The sequence below is a fragment of the Ambystoma mexicanum genome, chromosome 4p (assembly GCF_040938575.1).
Source record: "Ambystoma mexicanum isolate Mex_15411 chromosome 4p, UKY_AmexF1_1, whole genome shotgun sequence".
In the NCBI taxonomy this organism is placed as follows: domain Eukaryota; kingdom Metazoa; phylum Chordata; class Amphibia; order Caudata; family Ambystomatidae; genus Ambystoma; species Ambystoma mexicanum.
The window spans coordinates 276,805,461-276,823,619 of record NC_090927.1 but is presented as its reverse complement, the minus strand read 5'-3'; the positions used below and the strand labels follow the sequence as shown (position 1 = coordinate 276,823,619).

Below are 18,159 nucleotides of genomic sequence, written 5' to 3'. Positions count from 1 at the left end.
GCTTTTTAGAGCTAAGCTCTGCGGTTAGTTGTCCTAAAGTGTTCAAAAAGCACTCTAAAGTGTATACTCAATACAAATCCCACCGCTGTACACCAGTGTTGGGAAGAAACCTGTGCAGTTCCCCCTGGGACCACTGCAAAAGAACTAAGACTACAGGTGTTTGGCAGTAAACCCAGTCTGTACCACACAGATTCACTTGGTAGCTGTGGCTGAGCAGTCAGACTTCCCTCAAGAAGAGTTAGGCAGTATACAGAGTATTCACAATAGGTCAAAAGAACATAGTAGAACAAGTAAACACTGACCAGAGCTTGGTGTAAAAGAGATCTAATTATTTATTTAAAACCACATCTAGTAAAACACACAGGCACTAATGTTAAGCAGTTCAAAAACACGGTCACTAAAAGATATACACTCCCTTAAAAGAATATTAGACTAGTCTTAAGTAAAGCCCCACTTATTTTCAGACAGCGGTGAGCGCTTAACGCAGATGGCATTCTAATAATTCGTTTTAAAAGGGAGAGAAAAGCAGAGTATAGTATGAAACAGATCCCAACACTTTCACAAGAACACAACAGGAGAGGAAGGCGAAGTAAAACCATGAAGTTAGAGTTCAGAAGGCAGGAACCACTTTAAGAGGATCAGAACGAAATGTGTCCAAGGTCACACGGTTGAAGTGCACAAAAGTCTCAAAGGTTCAGAAAGAGTTGGACCAAAGGAAAGGGACCAGTTAGATGGTCAAGGCGGCCAGCCCAGTCCAGAAGGTTAAGGGGTTATTATTACCTTGTAGCAATGAGAATATTCCAGCGGGGGCAGTTGTTCCTGGCAGCGGATGTCCGGGGGAAGAGAGGGTCTCGGGGAGGAAGACAGGAGTCTGTTGCACTGCCAGGGAAGAAACCAGCCGCAGAGTTCCCAGGTAAAAGGAGCGGTCCTTTTATTCGCGGTCCAGTGGTAAGTGGCTATCCGGTTGCCGGGGTGCTTGGCACGGGCAATTTGACCACAAGACGGCCTGGGATGCGAAGAGAAGAAGGTAAACTGGTTGTGCCCACCAGTCAGGGGAAGAAGCCTCTCCAGCCAGGAGATCTTCTCTGTCATCGGGGAAGTGGTGAGTCAGTTCCGCAGGGCTCCACCGATGGTGTCGTCGTAGTAGGTCGGCTAAGCTTCTCCGTCGTCGGATTCTCAGGTCCTGTGGTGACTTCTGAAGTTCCAGTCCCCAAAGCCCTGCTTTTATGCAGCACACCCCCATTCACTCAGCCTAGCTGTCAATCAAACATGCTAAGTGGTGAGCCGGCCGGCTCACCACTTGGGCCAATCACACAAGAGTGCGACTTGAGTTACCAAGGTAACAGTCCAGGGTGCCCAAACCCCCTCCCACACCCACTGTGGTACCTAGACAGATGGCACCACTTTTGGAGGCTTCTGTGGAGAAGCCCGCCAAAAAGTGGAACAAAGGGCTCGACTTGGGTTGGAGTCACAGAAGATAACACAAACGCCATTTTAGAATCGAGTCCTGGCAAAAAATACCAACCAGCGAATTAATATTAAATAAATAAACCAGCGGTATGTTCGAGGCTATGAGAATTAAATCATTAAAGTTGGCAGCCTCGAACAATGGGAAAATCCCATAGGGATATATTCGCGGTCGAATATAAAAAGTAGTATCCACTGCCACCAGCCAAAACTCGATCAGGGGGGACAGAGATGTGCCCCCTCGACTAACAGACCCCGGGGCAATCGAATTGCCCCGGCCAGTACGTCCACAATATGATGGTTTGTACTGGTTTCTATTCATAATTTGGGACTAGTAAAGCCAATGGTGACTTTACATGCCCTGGGAGACAGTAGTCAGTCCCAGGGTATGGAGTCTATGGTGGGGTGTCACTATGACACCCCTGTGTTACTGCACAGAGGGTGCTGTGTAACACACATAGTAAAACACATGAGACCCTATGGAGTAAAGAACCCCATAGCCCATAAAAGACATTAACCGTCAAAGGAACACCATAAATCATGTCCAAGAGTGGGAGAAAAAGAGTCTCACTCTTGGCAGGAGAAAATAAAAACTCCAGAATCCAGCAAAGCTGCTGGGGGACTCGCTAGGTTAGGAAATTCAGCTTAAAGAGAGAATTCGCCCTAACACTGAGGAGGACTTTGCTGAAAAAGCAATCCAGGAGAAGGGGGGAGTCCTTCTGGTTTTTAGTTTAGTAATATTGGTAGTGTCACAGTATCTTAGTTTTGGACACAGGACAGACTTTTACTTTGGACTTCATTGACGACTAGCACCCTAGTTTAGTTGTGTTAGGTACAAAAACGCCTAGGATAGGGAAAGTTACGCATTTTCTTTATAATTTTACAGTAAACCCTATTGTTTTGTCTCCTCCTTCTGACGTACCAGATGAGCCAGGAGACAGTTTCTGGCTCCTCCAAATCTATTATTTCAAGATCCAACCACCTGAAGCAGATATAATATGGCTGCCAATTCGTTCCGAGTTCCCTGACGGGAGGAAGACGAAGGATGAGCACCTGAGAACCGGAGGGTAGATATGCGCTGACGAAGAGGGAGCACCCTGCTTTGCGTTGTGAGACACCAAAGGGACTAAGTAACGAACGCCCGTGGTGTGAAACGAGGTGCAGATTGGCTTGGACCTAAGATGGGGGGGAAAACATTGGAAAGTGATGCCTGTTCAACATACTCATTTTCTCTCTCAGGAAGTGAGCTATCATTTTGCTTAGCAAAAATCCCACACTGGCATTCTATCGCAGACTGCTTCTAGTGGAAGTCAGCATCCACTTACTATTTTAATCCTAGTTCTAAAATGTTTTCTCAAATCTTTGTTTCATTTTTACCATATAATCAAGCCCATTTGGGAAGATGTACAGAAGACAAACATTTCATAATTGCTTAAAATGAATTGTATCAAAAGTAAGAAGCTTTCGAATAATTTGTGTCAAATTGTTACTACACCTCAAACAAATGCCTTTCAGATTTTAAGAATGTCCTGTTAAGTTAACTTCTGAGTCACCTATACCGAGTGCTAGAATGCCCACATGAAGGGTGATCTACTGTTTGGATATAATGTATCATTAGCCACTCACCCACCCATAACACTAGGCATTACTGTGATATTTGATACTGATGAACAATTGGCTCCTGTGGAGGCATCTACTTAGTGTTGTGGCTTCCAATGCCTATTAGAGTCATCCACAGTACAAGAGGCAATCAATGACATATTTTCCTATCTAAATGGTTTCCATATCATTTGGGCTGTGCACCCCATTTTTAGCAGATGTGTGCTCCTGTATCGGCTGTATATGTATACCTCCACTTGTGCAAATGTTAAATGAAAGCCAATTAGCACGTTGATTTCTGAGAAAGATTGACACAGCGAGCCTCTATGCCACACCACCACCGCCAACTGAACCTCACCTCACTAAACGACTCATCACATTTTCGCTGACTGTTAAAACAAAAGTTGATTAATCAGTTTCCTTGCAAGACAGCCAGCATCCCACCCATTAACCCACCTGAATAAACTGTACTGCCCTAAACCGATCTCTTATAGATGACTGGCCACATGACCATTGAACTTCATCTGGTTAAGCATGGCTGTTTCAAAGTACTTAGGGCCTCGCATTTTCAGGCCAGGGGTGTAGGGCAGCCGCCCCATGACTGCTCCTGATCCTACTGTATGCCCCATTGTTTAATCCGGCCTGTGCCCATGTGATCTACTGGCTTTAGTCCAACAGCCTCGTCCCGGTAACCCTGGATGGAGGAAAGGCTCTTATTTTCTACAGCCAGCTGGGAAAAGGTTTTTCATCAACCAAAGTCTGTTAAAATAAACACTAGGGACAGTGGCGGGGAATGATATCATAAGGGAGACAGTGGCGGGGACTGATATCATAAGGGAAAGAGAGCAGACTTGTCCACAAGGAAGATCTCCTTTAAACAGAACCCCTCCTCCAGCTGCCCTGTTATTTATGGATCTAGTCTAGAGACTGCATGCTACCATACCGCTGACCATCGCACACAAGCAGTGCCAGCACCCACCCTGATAAACATGCAACCCTCCTTTTTAAAACATCAACAGTAGCTTGTGAACCGAATGCCAATTTTTTCTAAAATCCAGATGAACGTTTCTGGCAAACAATTACACATATTTAACAACACAAGAGTTAAGTGATTTTCTAATTCACCTCTTTAAAACACGTCACAAAGTTATTGCTTATATGAATCAAAATGACTTGATCACGTTTGTTTCTTGAATTGAAATTCTGTCATGCTTTTTTCTTTTAAATTCAAGATGTCCTTACCTTGTTTTTCTTTTAGGTTCTGCAAAGAGGAGACGAATGTGTCATAGCGCTAAATCTCATTCTTGATATTAACGCAGGAAAACCAGTGACAAATACTTTGGATTTAAACTTCAATTGGAGCACGTTGCAGGTAAGAAGTCAGGACATGAATATCCTGGAAATCTGTATCAATATTCAATTTTCTGTTTCCGTAGACTTATTTGCCTTTGCCATGGGGCAGTCTACAGTATTGACTTTCATTGCTCTTAAACTAACTTACTTCTCTTAACGAAGAGGTTTCAAGCTGATGAAGGAGACGTAAAATACTAAATGTGTGTGTGAAAGAGCTAGAAAGCTTTGCCTGGTTCTAGACAAGATGGCTCCTGACCTAAGTGTGTATTGTAAATAATTCATTCAGGGCCAGCTCATCCTCCATGTAAATAAATTGACTACCATTATATTGGATAAGTCTAAGAGCTATTACACTGCAAAAACTATTAGGAACACTATTTATAAATAAGGTATGGTAGTTCTGGGTTGTGTGCATCCTTCAATCTTCAAACCATAGCATCACCAAATGGCTCTTTACCCTACCTGTCAATCTCTCCATTAAGGGCCCACAAGAACAAGCTGCACTTTTCCTGGCCGTCTCCATAAACTGCATACAGTATCAGTTAAACAGAGCAAGCCTTTAATGTTGCTGAGAATGAAGGAACACAAAAGCATAATTTAATTAGTTGAACTGCTACCACTACCAGCCACTTCTGAATACGCAGGGCACAGATTTAAGACAGAATAAAGGAAGAATGTAGCTCCTGTCATACATTTCATAAATTGACAATTCTCCATGTGCACTAAAATGTTGAAGGGTCTTGAAGGTCTATCGTGTGAAGTGTTTTCTGACCGAAAAGCGGAACCATGTATCTAATTTTCTGAAGTCAAAATTGAGATGTAGACTGCAGGACTTATGTAGCAAAACATTATTTTGCTGCATAAGCAGGAAACCTGAACAAGGAAGGCTTTATTTTAATGAACTGATGGCTGCAGAACAAAGCAAGGAATAGAACAGTTTGCTGATGCCACCTTCGCCCACTTCTGTTGAATGACATTTCCCCAAGTGAGCAGAGGTCTTTGCACTTCTAATTCTAATAGAATTTCATACTTGGAAAGGACCTGGTTTGAGTTGTTCAGTTTTGAATGTTTCACTGAAATAGCGTTGAGCTTTTCCGTAGCTGTCCTTCTGCTACAGCTTCACAGCATGCATGTTTCCTGCTAACTTTGCTAATACTGGTTTGAAGAACCTTCTATACACTCGAAGTTAACCAAGGGCTGTTTAGTTTTCTCCTTTCATGCATTACATTTCGGACATCTCTGATCCCCAAAGTAAAGACTAAAAGAAATTGCATGATTCATGTCCACCTCTCAAATTGTTAACTCAACATGAAGGCATTGTTTATTAGGCAGATGCTCCAACAACCTGCTTACCTCTTCCAAAACAATCTGCTTGATATATTGTCATATCTTTAATAAGGGTCAGACAGACTCAAACTCAAGTTGAAAGTGGTTCATAAGGAAATCTTTACAATGAGTGGGCAAAATAAAGGGCAATGGTATAAAGTGCAATGGGAATTGGATTAGTCAAGTGCTTTGGCTTAATAAAAGTTCAAGGGAAACTAAAAGTTCAGAGTTTCTTCCTTCCAGCCTTACAACATTCTGGGATTCTCTATCCAGAAAGATCTCGAGCAACAAAAGATTGCCCTTTAACAGAGTCTCTGCCTTTGCCAGTGCCGGGGCATTGCCTTTCTCTAGGTTTCTCTGACAGTCGGCCAACACTGGTTTTGCAGTGATGCTGCCCCAGTCGTCATCCTTCTCCTCTGTAATCTGCTCTTATTGCTCTGTTTATCCTTCTCTGGCAGCTCCACCGTCTGTTCCTCAAGATGGTCTTCTACAATGGAAACATCGAGTGGGGGAGAGCTGTGTCAAGTGATCAGAGTAGTTGGGGGAACTGGGATGAGAGCGTGGCAACTCTGTATATGGACCAGGGCAGTTAGGCTGGGTAGAAAAGTGGCTAACTACCCTGTGGCCTCCTCGCTGGCTTGTAATGTCCATCTTTATTCCCAGTGACCTAGCCTCTTTTATTTTCGTCTTGGGGCATACCGAACAGTAAATGTATTATTCGGCTGAATACCGGATAGTTGGCCTAAGCACTCGGCCGGAGCCAAATAGTATTAACTAGATATTGATGGTTGCAGGTGCAAAATGGTACGAGTACCTAGGCTTATAAAGGCGGTGCATAACAAGCCAAAACTGTTGGCTTTGCCAATGCTTGTTTTAACAGGACTTCAGTGAACGAGATGCATAGTGCTTATAAATAGTTGATCGCTGTAAATCAGCTTTAAAAGGGGAGTTTTATTATTGCTTGCTTTCATTGCCTAATACAAAATTCAGTAGGGAACAGTGGCTCTGTGGGAGTTTTCAGTCAAAAACGTTCCATCACAACTCCAATTACTTCAATATTTACAATTACTTAAACATTTTTGTCGCACCTGTTGTTCGGCAGGGTGGGCTCTGAAGGAGACATTATAGGCACTGCGGGTGGTGGAGGGAGCGCTGTTTTCTGTGAAGTTGTTTTAAGTGTCTGGTTCGCGGTGAAACAATTAGGGGGAAGGCAAGCAGTAGATCGCGCATAGCCAGGCTTGTCAAATATCCCCCAGAATGCAGGATTGTGAACTTTTACATATAGCTCCACCTAGGATTATGCATAACTACCTAGCGGCCCATTCAATCAATCCCACACCCACATTCCAACCACACGCAGACGGACAGTCATACCGCATCATCTGCCCCAGCCACACCCAAAGGCGCCTCGAAAAGCAGCCCCCGCCTTCAGTAGAGAGCAGCACAGTGAAGGGAATGGAAGTTGTCTGGTGTGGCCTGTCACCTTCATACAAAGTAAACATTTGAGCGTGAAACCCATTCAATCCCTGTTGTAAGATATATATGCAGGCGCAAGTAATGTGCAATGAATGTACACATAGTGCAAAAGCTTGCCTCGTGTTCTTCTGTCCCAGGGCGCTGCTTTGCCCTTCAGTTAAGGTTTCTGTCCCACAGGCTGTTTTAAACTTCAGCTATTGATGCTCAATAAAGGCCATAAATCCGCTTAGGAGGGCGTGGGCGCAGACCGGTGAAGCTTGCTCGGCCCCACAGGGAAACCGTTAGATTTGTGATGGTGTCGTCACGTCGCAAGGCACACGAGCAATTCTTGTCATAAGGCAACAGCACATTCTACAGCCTTGTTCAGTGGTGCTGGAACAATTTTCAGAGTGGGGTGCTGCCAGTGACCTCATATGTCACTCCTAGAAACCTTGTCGCGCCTAGAAACACTTGTGTACAGGCGCATTATAAATGACTTGTATCATATCATATTACAAAACCTATTGGGGCCTAAACCGTCCTTGTGCTACTGAACCAGTGTGTTCGCAAATAAGCAAACACCTTTCTGAGGAACTTGTGTGTGGGTGGGGTATTGACCTCAATGTGTTTTTGAAACTATAAGTACCACTTGTGTACTTGAAGCACATTTTTACCAAATATAGACAAAATATAGCATGCTTAGGGTTAGTCCTTTTATTTTTAGACCAGTTCACCACTGAATTGCCTCTTAAGAGCTCCTTTTGGTAGTGCCGGAATCGCTCTGCGAAGGGCCCACTGCCATAGTAACTGGCCATTCTGAGCCATCTTCAGGCATGTTGGAGAAAGAAGACTTCTGCTTCAACCTCGACAGTGGCTCAAAATGCCCTAACATGGATTTGCCAAAGGTGTCATAAACTGAGAAGGGACTGCCAAGGTTTTATCAGAGTTGTGATCTGCAGCAAAGCCATGAAAAAACCCGTATAGCTACGTCCAAACTGAAATCCATTATCCTAACTTATTTCAAGATTAAAAAAGGCCTCCTCCTAAAGGGGCATCAGTATTTTTTGTATGCAATAACAGAGGCATAGACAAGCGTAAGAGGCAGGTTCAAGCATATAAAGGCACACTAGTAGGAAAGTCTTGCTGTGCAAAGAATGGTTTGAAGGCCATGACTGTTGTAGTGAGCTTCTGGTCAGGAGGGTGTGAGTTCCATACCTCCCACCTGTCTATTTTCTTAGGCACCGACCTAATGGGTAACTAAAACTCTAGGTATTGCACCTCCTGCAAGTAGAGCTGTAGGTGCCCTTACAGGTGAAAACTATTAAGCAGCTTGCTGTATAAACGTCTTGGAGTGCACCAACTTTTTTTCATGCAAGGACTCAGAAATGCAATCATCCGTTTCATAACTTCTCTAAACTGCAGGGTACAGTAGTAGTGGTTCATCAGACCCCTCTTACTGTGATGACAGATGAATACTTTGCATATTTCTGCCCTTGTGGACAAGAAAATAGCTCTTTGGCCTATTGTCCCTTTGAGGCAGAAATAACTGTGTTCCTTCAATGCATCCGATGATCACTTTAATATCAAGTGACGACTTGTGCTGGAAAAACTAGAAGGTCTAGATGTGAACACTTTCAATGAACTCAATGTCATTAGTCTTGATGCTCTTTCCTTTTCGAGATTCAGGCAGTTTTCAGTTAAACGGTCTGGTATCTGGAGCTTGCTTCCTATGATCACCCCTATCAAAGACAACCACCACGACTTTAAAAGCCGCCCAGTCATAGACAAACATCCAGCAAGGAAATGTCTTGGTGAAATTCAGTTTCCTTGTAAAAACTTGATGAGAAATATTAGCAGAGGCTGAGATGATGGCCTTCTGGTGCATCCTTTCACTTTCACCAGACTGTATCCTTAGTTTATAGATGAAAACTGACTGATGTAATGGCAGTATTTTCCTTCAGGGGAAGCATGTCTGTTCAATTTAGGGACTCACTTATGCAGCGCCGATTTAGGATTTTTGAGACCATTGTTCTGTTGTCTCCAAAGGAGGAATCTCATTGCCATGACCCATTAGTCGTTTTTTGATGTCTTACAGCATGGTGATAGACTTAACATTTAATCCTACTGGCCAGCAGTCAAGCTTAAGCCATATGGTTGTAGAGCCCACCCACAAGTTGGGCGCATTCTTAATCTCATCTTTTCAGCAAATTACCATCTTCAAATTGACCCCAGCCCGGTGATTTGGTCTAATCACTATCTTCTTTCATTCCGCATGGTGAAAGTCTAATGCCCACCAATGCCTGGCCCTATGGGCATAGCGCGCCGGAACTGGCGAAGGGGGAATCTAACGGCACTGGCCTTTTTTAATGGCCGATAAATGCAATCTGTTGCCTGTACCCGACTTGTCCACTTGACGCAGACGCTTCTCGAAGTGGCAGACACTGTAGCTCCACTCAACCTTCTCCATCTGCAGAAAAATCCCTCTGCTCCTTGGTTTTCGACAGAGCTGAAAACCGTTCACCTAAAGGTAAGGCAGGCAGAACGGATATGGCGACAAAACTACGATATACAGGAAAAGGTTTGGTTCCAGAAGATGACTCACAATTATAATCCAATCAAAGCCGCTAAACAGTCTTTCTTTACCGGGAAAGTTAAGATGGCTCTTAATCAGTCAAAAGAGCTTTTCTCAGTGGTTAAGTCATTTGTGTGATTCTTTTGCCTACTTTTCATTACTAAGGTGATCGGTATTCGTGACCTTATTCAGAGCAACTGCTCGGACAGGCCACCTATGGATAGAGTCGATTTAACACCAGACCTTCCCATTCCAGGTCGGAATTTCCCAGTTTTTCATCGGCGGGTGTGCTAAAAGAAATTACAACATTGAAATTGGCTGCTCCTTCTAACCCTATGCCAGTGGCAGTATTGCAAAACATTCTCCCCAGAGTATTACTCTGGTGACGGCCACAGTCAATCGTTCTTTTCAGCAGGGAATCTTCCCCGCTGAGTTGAAACAAGCCATTGTGCTTCCTGTCTTGAAGACACCTCTGCTAGATCCTGCGGTTTTAGCTAATTACTGCCCTATTTCACTTCTTCCTTTCTTCACGAAAGTATTAGAATCCCTGATGTCCCTCCTTCTTTCTTCCTACCTTGAGCACGCTAACGGCCTTGACCCATTCCAGTCTGGATTCCGACCAGGACAGGGAACCAAGAGTATTCTGATGCTGGCTGTAGAGGACCTGGCGATGTTGGCAGATCAGGGTGGAGTAGGTGCACTGATACTTCTTGATCTATCAGCAGCATTTGATACGGTTGACCACTCCATCTGCTGTCCCGCCTGGACATAGCAGGGCTCTCGGGAACCGGCCTGGCCCTCCTCTTTTCTAGCGTGTCATGGTCAGTCACTTTCCCTCCCTCCTTTTCTCTCTCAGTCTCCCACCCTATGCTGTTGTGTCCCTCAAGGCTCAGCCTTGTCCCCTATGTTATGTAACCTTCATGTCCAGTCACTAGTTGGTCTCCATCCGCTCCAGCTCCAGCGGCTTCAGATGCTACGCATATGCAGATGACACACAGATTTTGGTACGGTTAGATCTTGAAGAGCTGGATGGACAGCAACTGGCTTAAACTAAATAGGGATAAGACTGAGGTGATGGTGGTGGGACTTTCTGCTGGGACTTCTGTGTCGGCCCCAGCGTTCTGGCTATCAGCTCTGGGTAATCTTCCCCCTCTGGTTGTATCGGTCAAAAACCTGGGAGTCGTACTGTCATCCACACTTTCAATGGCTGGACAAGTTAGCTTGCTCTGTAAGATGGGCTTCTACGTACTGAAGCTACTTCACAAGATCATGTCTTTTATTCCACAGAGGACCTCCGTCCTCAGGTGGTGGCCTCCTTAATTTCAAGCCATATTGACTATTGCAATGCTCTCTACCTGCCGCAAACTAATATGAATATGGCAACCATAGTGGCAACGGACTGCCATATGGTGGCCAAATTAGTCCAGTGATCCGGGCGCTACACTGGCTCCCCATGGCAAAGTGTTACATTTAAGGCCTTGTGCCTTGTACATCGGGCGTATTATGGGCTGGGGGCTGAATTTCTCCAGGACAAATTCAGGCCATATATCCCCATTAGGTCCTTACGGTCAGAAGGGGCAAATCTGGTTACTATCCCAAAAATTCCAGAGATCCCGTCTGGGAGGTCAGGCCTTCTTGGTCGCGGCAGGTACCTTATGGAATGAGTTTCCTGTGTGCATGAACTAATCACCTCCAGTTACGGCGTGTGCTAAAAACCTTGCTCTTCTAGACTTGTAGCTATGCGCCCTGGTTTTGCATCCCAGCACCAAGGTGCCCTTGTGGTGAACGTGCGCTCTATAAATACCTGTAACATAACATATATTCCATATTTCATTGTAGCAACATGCCACAAGAAGAAATATAGATTTATGGGAGCCCCGGTCTAGACTGAAATCTGGTTATATGTCACGAATGTATCATCATTTTTGATAAAGTTACTAATCTTAATTTTAAGAATTATTAATAATAATAGGGATTCCAAGATGGCCGCCAGGGATTCCAAGATGGCCGCTGGGGTGATGAGCCGCGTCTAAGCCGCGCTCTCCCCGGGCCGCTGAAAAATAGCACATTGGAGCAGCGGAACGAGTGATCGGCGAGCAGACTGCCCCCCCTACGCCTCCTGAAGCCTTCGATCCGGTAGCAAGACCATCGGGGTGCAGGGAACTTCGAGAAACCTAGCGCAGCAGCGTCCGCCCCTCCCCCATCGGGAACTCCAACCTACCGAGCCGGCAACCACAGCGGATCGCCGGAGGAGGGCAAGCCGCACACAGAAGCAGGAGGGGGAGACGGAGAGACTGGGGTGTCCTCCCACCCTCCCGGCACTCTGCTGAGGCATCCCCCCCACGGGGGAACGAAATTAGAAGCGGCACATACCGAGGACGGTGGAGCAGGCGCACCGGCCCCTACCCCCCCCCCCCCCCCCCATCGAAGACACCCAGTCCCGGACACTCGGGGCGCGGGCCCGCTGCCTATACACGGAGCCGCACCAGATAAGAAGCCCACAGAGCGTGGGGCAGCTGATGCACACGCACCCGCCGAGGGAAGCGCGCATACTGCGCGGAAGGAAGACGAGAGCCCCCCGCTCGGTGCGGGCTCCACGGAGCCGGTGAGGACACGAGAGGTGAAAGCTGGCGGGAAACGGTCCCCGGTGGTGAGTGAGCGCAGAGGCGGAGTGGAATCGGGCACAGGCCCCCCCCCCTTTATGGTCTCATAAAGAAGCGGCGCAGAGACAGTAACCCGTAGAGGGGCATAGAGCACAGAGCCCACCGGCAGCATGAAAGGCGCCATAGCGGACACGGCAAGGGGACAAGGGGGACTCTGCATCAGGGAGCAGGGAGACCCCACCAAAATGTCGAGACCTGTGCGGAAACTCCCGGCGGTCTAAACTGGTAACCCTGATTTGTAAGGGAGCTACACTCACAGAAGAAAGGGCCCACCCAAGCAGGCCCCAACCGTAGCGGACTCCTCGGACGGGAGAGTCCCATAACACCCCAGCAGCATTCATCCGAAGGAGCCTAAGGTGGAATATTTCACAGCTCACAGGGGCAATACAGGAGCCCACGCACACCCTGGCAACCTAACGGAACATGTCAAGGGCAAAAAACAAGAACACAGCTTCCCAACAGACCCCACAGACCTCAAGGCAAGAAGCAAACATACTACAACTGTGGTCAGCGGACAATCCGCCCCAAGCGAAAGGGAAGCCGCAGGACAACCGACAAGGCGAAGGCATGTCGCCGACGAACCCCCAGCACCTACCCTCAAGGGACGACATGCAATCATGGTTCCAGGAGCTGCAAGAAAAATTCATGTCTTCAGTTCAGGAACAGTTCACGACGATGAAGAACTACATGAAACAGGCGGTGCAAGACCTCAGGGTAGACGTGGCTAAATTGGAGGAGCGAACAGACATATTGGAAAGAACGCTCCAGGAGGTCGAGGAAGAAACGCAACAGGCTAACGAAACCCAGGAACACCTGGTGAGACTTACCCATAACCTGGAGATACAATGCGAGGATTTAGAGAACCGCTCCAGACGCTCCAACATTCGCATCAAAAATATGGCAGAAACAATATTGGACAAAGACCTAAAGACTGCGGTGAAGGAGGTGTTTAGAGACATTCTGGAAGCATCGGAGACAGATACGATCGGAGTGGACAGGGTCCACAGGGTCGGACCAAAAAGATCCGGAGCACCGGGGGAAAGACCACGAGACATTTTGGTGGCTTTATCCTCATACCCACAAAAAGAGCAGATACTGAGGAAGGCCAGAGAAATGGATCACATCAGGATGAACGGACAAGAAATTCAACTATATCAGGGCTGACCTTCACATGGGAGGGGAAACCGCGAAGAGCGACCACCTGGGAGGAGGGCCTCAACATAATGGGGCTCCAGGACGAAGGGGAGGAAGCGGATCAAGCAATGTCGAGTGGGGAGCAAAGGTTGGGAAACGATCAAACAAAAAAGGCCAATCACGGGAAGAGAAGGCCGTAGGAAGATGTCTTGATGGGAAAAAGAGAAATGGAATCCCGTGGCACCCTTGCGGTAACAAGCAAAGCACCAGCGAGGGGGAAGGTGAGAACAAGAAACGCTACATGAGAGACAGAGACGGCGGCGCGGGGGGCCTCATCGGCTTGGAATCCGGTAAGGTTGAACCGCAAGGTGGGGTTTAGAATCCCCCACAAAACTTTCCCCCGAGAGGATGAAGGGCAGGGAGCTGTGGGTGCAACGCCCTGGCATCAATAGGAACCCTCGCCCTGCTCGGGGGCAAATTGTTTGGTTTATGGTTAATAGTTGGGAGGGGGGAGTTTATGGGGAAGGGACACGGGAAAGGGGACACAAAAATAAAGGCAGCGCCAAAGCAAGGGATTCCAACGACAATATACAAGTGCCTTACTAAATGGGGAAGGTCCGCATTCTAGCCTATAACATAAAGGGGATGAATCATCCCACGAAAAGGGTGAAGTTGGAGAGACTACTCAAAAGGGAAGGGGCGGACCTCCTGCTCCTCCAGGAAACCCATATCAGAGTAAAGGACAAACACAAAACCCGAGTAAGGGGATTCAAGATTTGGGCCCAGGCGAATACCACAGAAAAAAGATCAGGGGTGCTTATAGCAGTGAGGGATGGATGGGACGCAAAACTGGAGGATGCCATTACAGATAAGGAGGGAAGGTATGCGTTTGCTAACGTGGTATTGGAGGGGCAGCGGTTCACTCTCGCGTCAGTATACGCGCCTAATGTAGGACAGGATGGCTTTCTGAGAGATACACTGGGAAAACTTGAATCATTCGCAAAGGGGGAGGTGATTCTGGGGGGAGCCCTGAATCTGGCATGGGACCCAAAACTGGACAGAAGCACGGGTAGCGTACATGGCCAAGGGGCCCAGTCGAAACGCCTGAAGCAACAAATGGAACAACTAGCCCTAAATGATGTGTGGAAGGAATTGAAGGGGGAGCAAAGAGGGTATACATACTTTTCGCATGTGCACAACTCCATGTCAAGAATTGACTACTTTTGGGCTTCAGTGGGGCTTATGGGAAAGATCCAGGGGTTGGAAATGGGGGCAATCGCACTCTCAGACCACGCACCACTGTGGCTCGATTTGAAACTCCCGGGGAAATCTAATGGTCTATGGAGGTGGAGGTTACCGGAGGACATAATCAAAGACCCAGTTACGGGGGAAGCAATAAGGGAAATGATGGAAGAATATTTCACACAAAATGACACTAGGGAAGTATCTATGACCACGGTCTGGGAGGTGTTTAAAGCGGTGATCCGCGGGAAGATAATGGCACTGAAATTCTCGAAGGAGAAACAGAGGTATATGTGGGAAAAGGAACTGGAAAGATCAATAACAGAACTGCAAGGGAAAATAGTGGCACAGCCTTCTAGACATCTGAAGAAGACGCTTAGACATGCACAAGGCCAACTAGAAATGTTACGCACTAAAGGGGCGGAAAGGAACCTGCTATACCTAAGACAAAGGTACTATATAAAAGCAAAAAAGCAGATGGGCTACTAGCGCGACAACTCCGCGCAAAACAAAAGGACATAACGATCAAAAGCATCACAGACACGACAGGAAAACACCTCACGCGCACACAAGACATAGGGGAAGTGTTCAGAGAATACTACCAGAAACTGTACTCCACAGATCACCCGGAGGCAGACGCACAGGACACATATCTGAAAACCCTCACCCTCCCACAAATCTCAGAAGCAGACAGGCAGGCCTTAGAGGACCCTATTAGAGAAGAAGAAGTTAAAAAAGCAATAAATGACCTTCCAATAAATAAAGCTCCAGGTGCGGATGGCTTCACGGCCCCATTTTATAAAACATATGCGGATATGTTAATCCCTGTCCTAACCAGACTCCTCAACTCATTTAAAGATAGTGGCAATGTGACCCCAACAATGAACGAAGCGAAGGTCATAGTATTTCACAAACCAGGGAAAGACTCTTCAAACCCGGCTTCATAAAGACCAATCTCCCTAATAAACATTGACGCAAAAATATACACTAAGATATTAGCCACCAGACTCTCCCCTCTTCTCCTGAAGATAATACACCTAGACCAACCGGGCTTTATCCCAGGAAGACAAACCCATGACAACCTTAGAAGGATCACTCACCTGGTGGAAAAAATTGGCATAAAACAAACCCCGGCTATTCTACTTGCAGTAGATGCAGAGAAAGCTTTCGACCGGGTGGAATGGTCCATGCTGTTTAGAACCCTGCGCTTCATGGGATTTGGGGAGAACTTCATTGCAAGAATAAGAGCGAACTATAACGCCCCAACCTGTACAGTGGCCATCAATGGGGAGGTCACGGAAAGGGTACACATCACGTGGAACTAAACAGGGATGCCCACTCTCCCCACTATTATACGCTATCTTTCTAGAACCCCTGCTACTGAAATTAAGAGAAGCTACACATATTAAAGGGATAGACATGGCAGGCACACAACACAAGGTAACCGCATATGCTGATGATATGTTGTTAGCATTAGAAGAGCCGGCTCGAGCATTGGCGGCAGTGATAGGGGAGCTAGAAGACTTCGGGGCCATCTCAGGCTTAAAAATTAATAGGAACAAATCAGAAATTTTAATACTGGCGGGAGACCGGGGGGAGATAGCGAGAGAAGCCAAAGCACTAAACCTCAAGATAGCAGAGGGCGGCATTAAATACCTGGGAATAACACTCACACATCGAGTGGAACAGCTATATGGGAAAAACTATCCGCAGCTACTTACGAGGCTTCGTAGAGACTTGGAAAGATGGAACCCTCTGCAGATATCATGGTGGGGCAGGATCCAGGCGGTAAAGATGACCATCCTACCAAAACTACTTTATTACTTCCAGGCCCTCCCGATAGGGGTACCCAGATCATTCTTTAAAACTTTGTCAAAGGTAATCACAACATTTGTGTGGAAAGGGAAAACGCCAAGACTAGCTAGGGCAGTCATGTCCACTCCAATTAGAGAAGGGGGGCTGGCGCTTCCTCACATCCAGAAATATAACCAAGCGGCACAGTTAAAAGTACTACGGGAGTGGCTAGGCGACGACCCACAACCGATCTGGGCAGCGCAGGACAGAGCAGTGGCTAGAACCCCCTTAGTGGAACTCCTCTGGAAACAGAAACAGCATAGACACCCCAACATAGGGATTAGCGAAATAATGAAAACTACGATGGAGGCGTGGGACATACAAACACGAAGGGGCGTAATGACCACCACGCTAGGCCCATTCACCCCCATTTGTAGAAACCCGCAGTTCCCACCGGGGATGGAGCAGGGGGCATATGAATACTGGGAGGAGGCAGGAATAATGAAAATTGGGGAAATGTTCATCAACAATGAAATAAGATCATATGAAGCATGCCTCCCACTCTCAGCTCGATCCACACGGGAGAAATATAATATAGACCCGATCAACTCAAACACTGGTTAAAATCCCCGGACATAGCGAAGGCAGCAACGAGAACTCTCACCCCATTTGAGAAATATGTCACAACTAACTCAGGGGCAAAGAAATGGGTATCGACTTTATACTCCTTTATTAATACACAGGATGAAGAAATTAAGTGGTCATATATGATCAAATGGAACAGAACTCTGGGGGAGGAACCGACAAGAAAACAATGGGAGGACCTCTGGACTTTGATCCCAAAAATGACCAGATCTGCACAAACAAGATAAATGTGCATAAAAATCATGACACAGTGGCACTACACACCCGACAGACTTCACACAATGTTCCCAAAAACGTCAAGCCTCTGCTGGAGGGAATGCGGAGAGGTGGGGACATGGAAACACACCTGGTGGACATGTAAGGAAATAGTGCCATTCTGGGAAGAAGTTAAGGGAGAAATGGGCAAAATATTTTCAGAGGCGGAACAACTAAGGGAGGGTGTCTGGCTGTGTGGAATAAGGGAGGATAAGGCAAGAAGATTTAATGAAGCACAATGGAGAAGCTTTATGGGACTCCTCATAGCGGCATGGACAACAATAGCCCACAATTGGAAAAAGAAAGACACCCCACAGATTTTCACATGGCCTCAAAAAGTTTGGGCCCAGATGGCGATGGAAAAAGTCACACAAACAATCCAAGGAACGAGAGACAGGTTTGCTAAGGAATGGGGAGGAGTCCTGGAGTACCTCCAGTCAGACTTTATGGCACAATGGTGCCCACACAACATCAGGATCTCGGACATTTTTAATGCATAACGTAATCCCGGAATTAAAGCTCGCGTGTCCCTGGGGGGAGGGGTGGAGGGAGTTGGGTGGTGGGGGGGAGAGTTGATGTAATGTTGAATACATGCTGATATGATGGAAAACTAATTAAGACATTTTGAAAAAAAAAAAGAATAGGCCAGCCATA

At 46.6% G+C, this 18,159-nt stretch overlaps 1 protein-coding gene across 7 annotated transcripts in view; it reads left to right on the top strand.

Moving 5' to 3' along the window:
• The window catches only part of PLA2G7 (phospholipase A2 group VII), a 314,769-nt gene that overhangs the window by 201,822 nt on the left and 94,788 nt on the right, over positions 1-18,159 (top strand). For all 7 annotated transcript variants that reach the window (XM_069605817.1, XM_069605818.1, XM_069605815.1 and 4 more), the window contains exon 7: positions 4,325-4,438. In XM_069605817.1, coding sequence (XP_069461918.1) covers positions 4,325-4,438 — 114 coding nt within the window. The remainder of the gene's footprint in view (positions 1-4,324; positions 4,439-18,159) is intronic.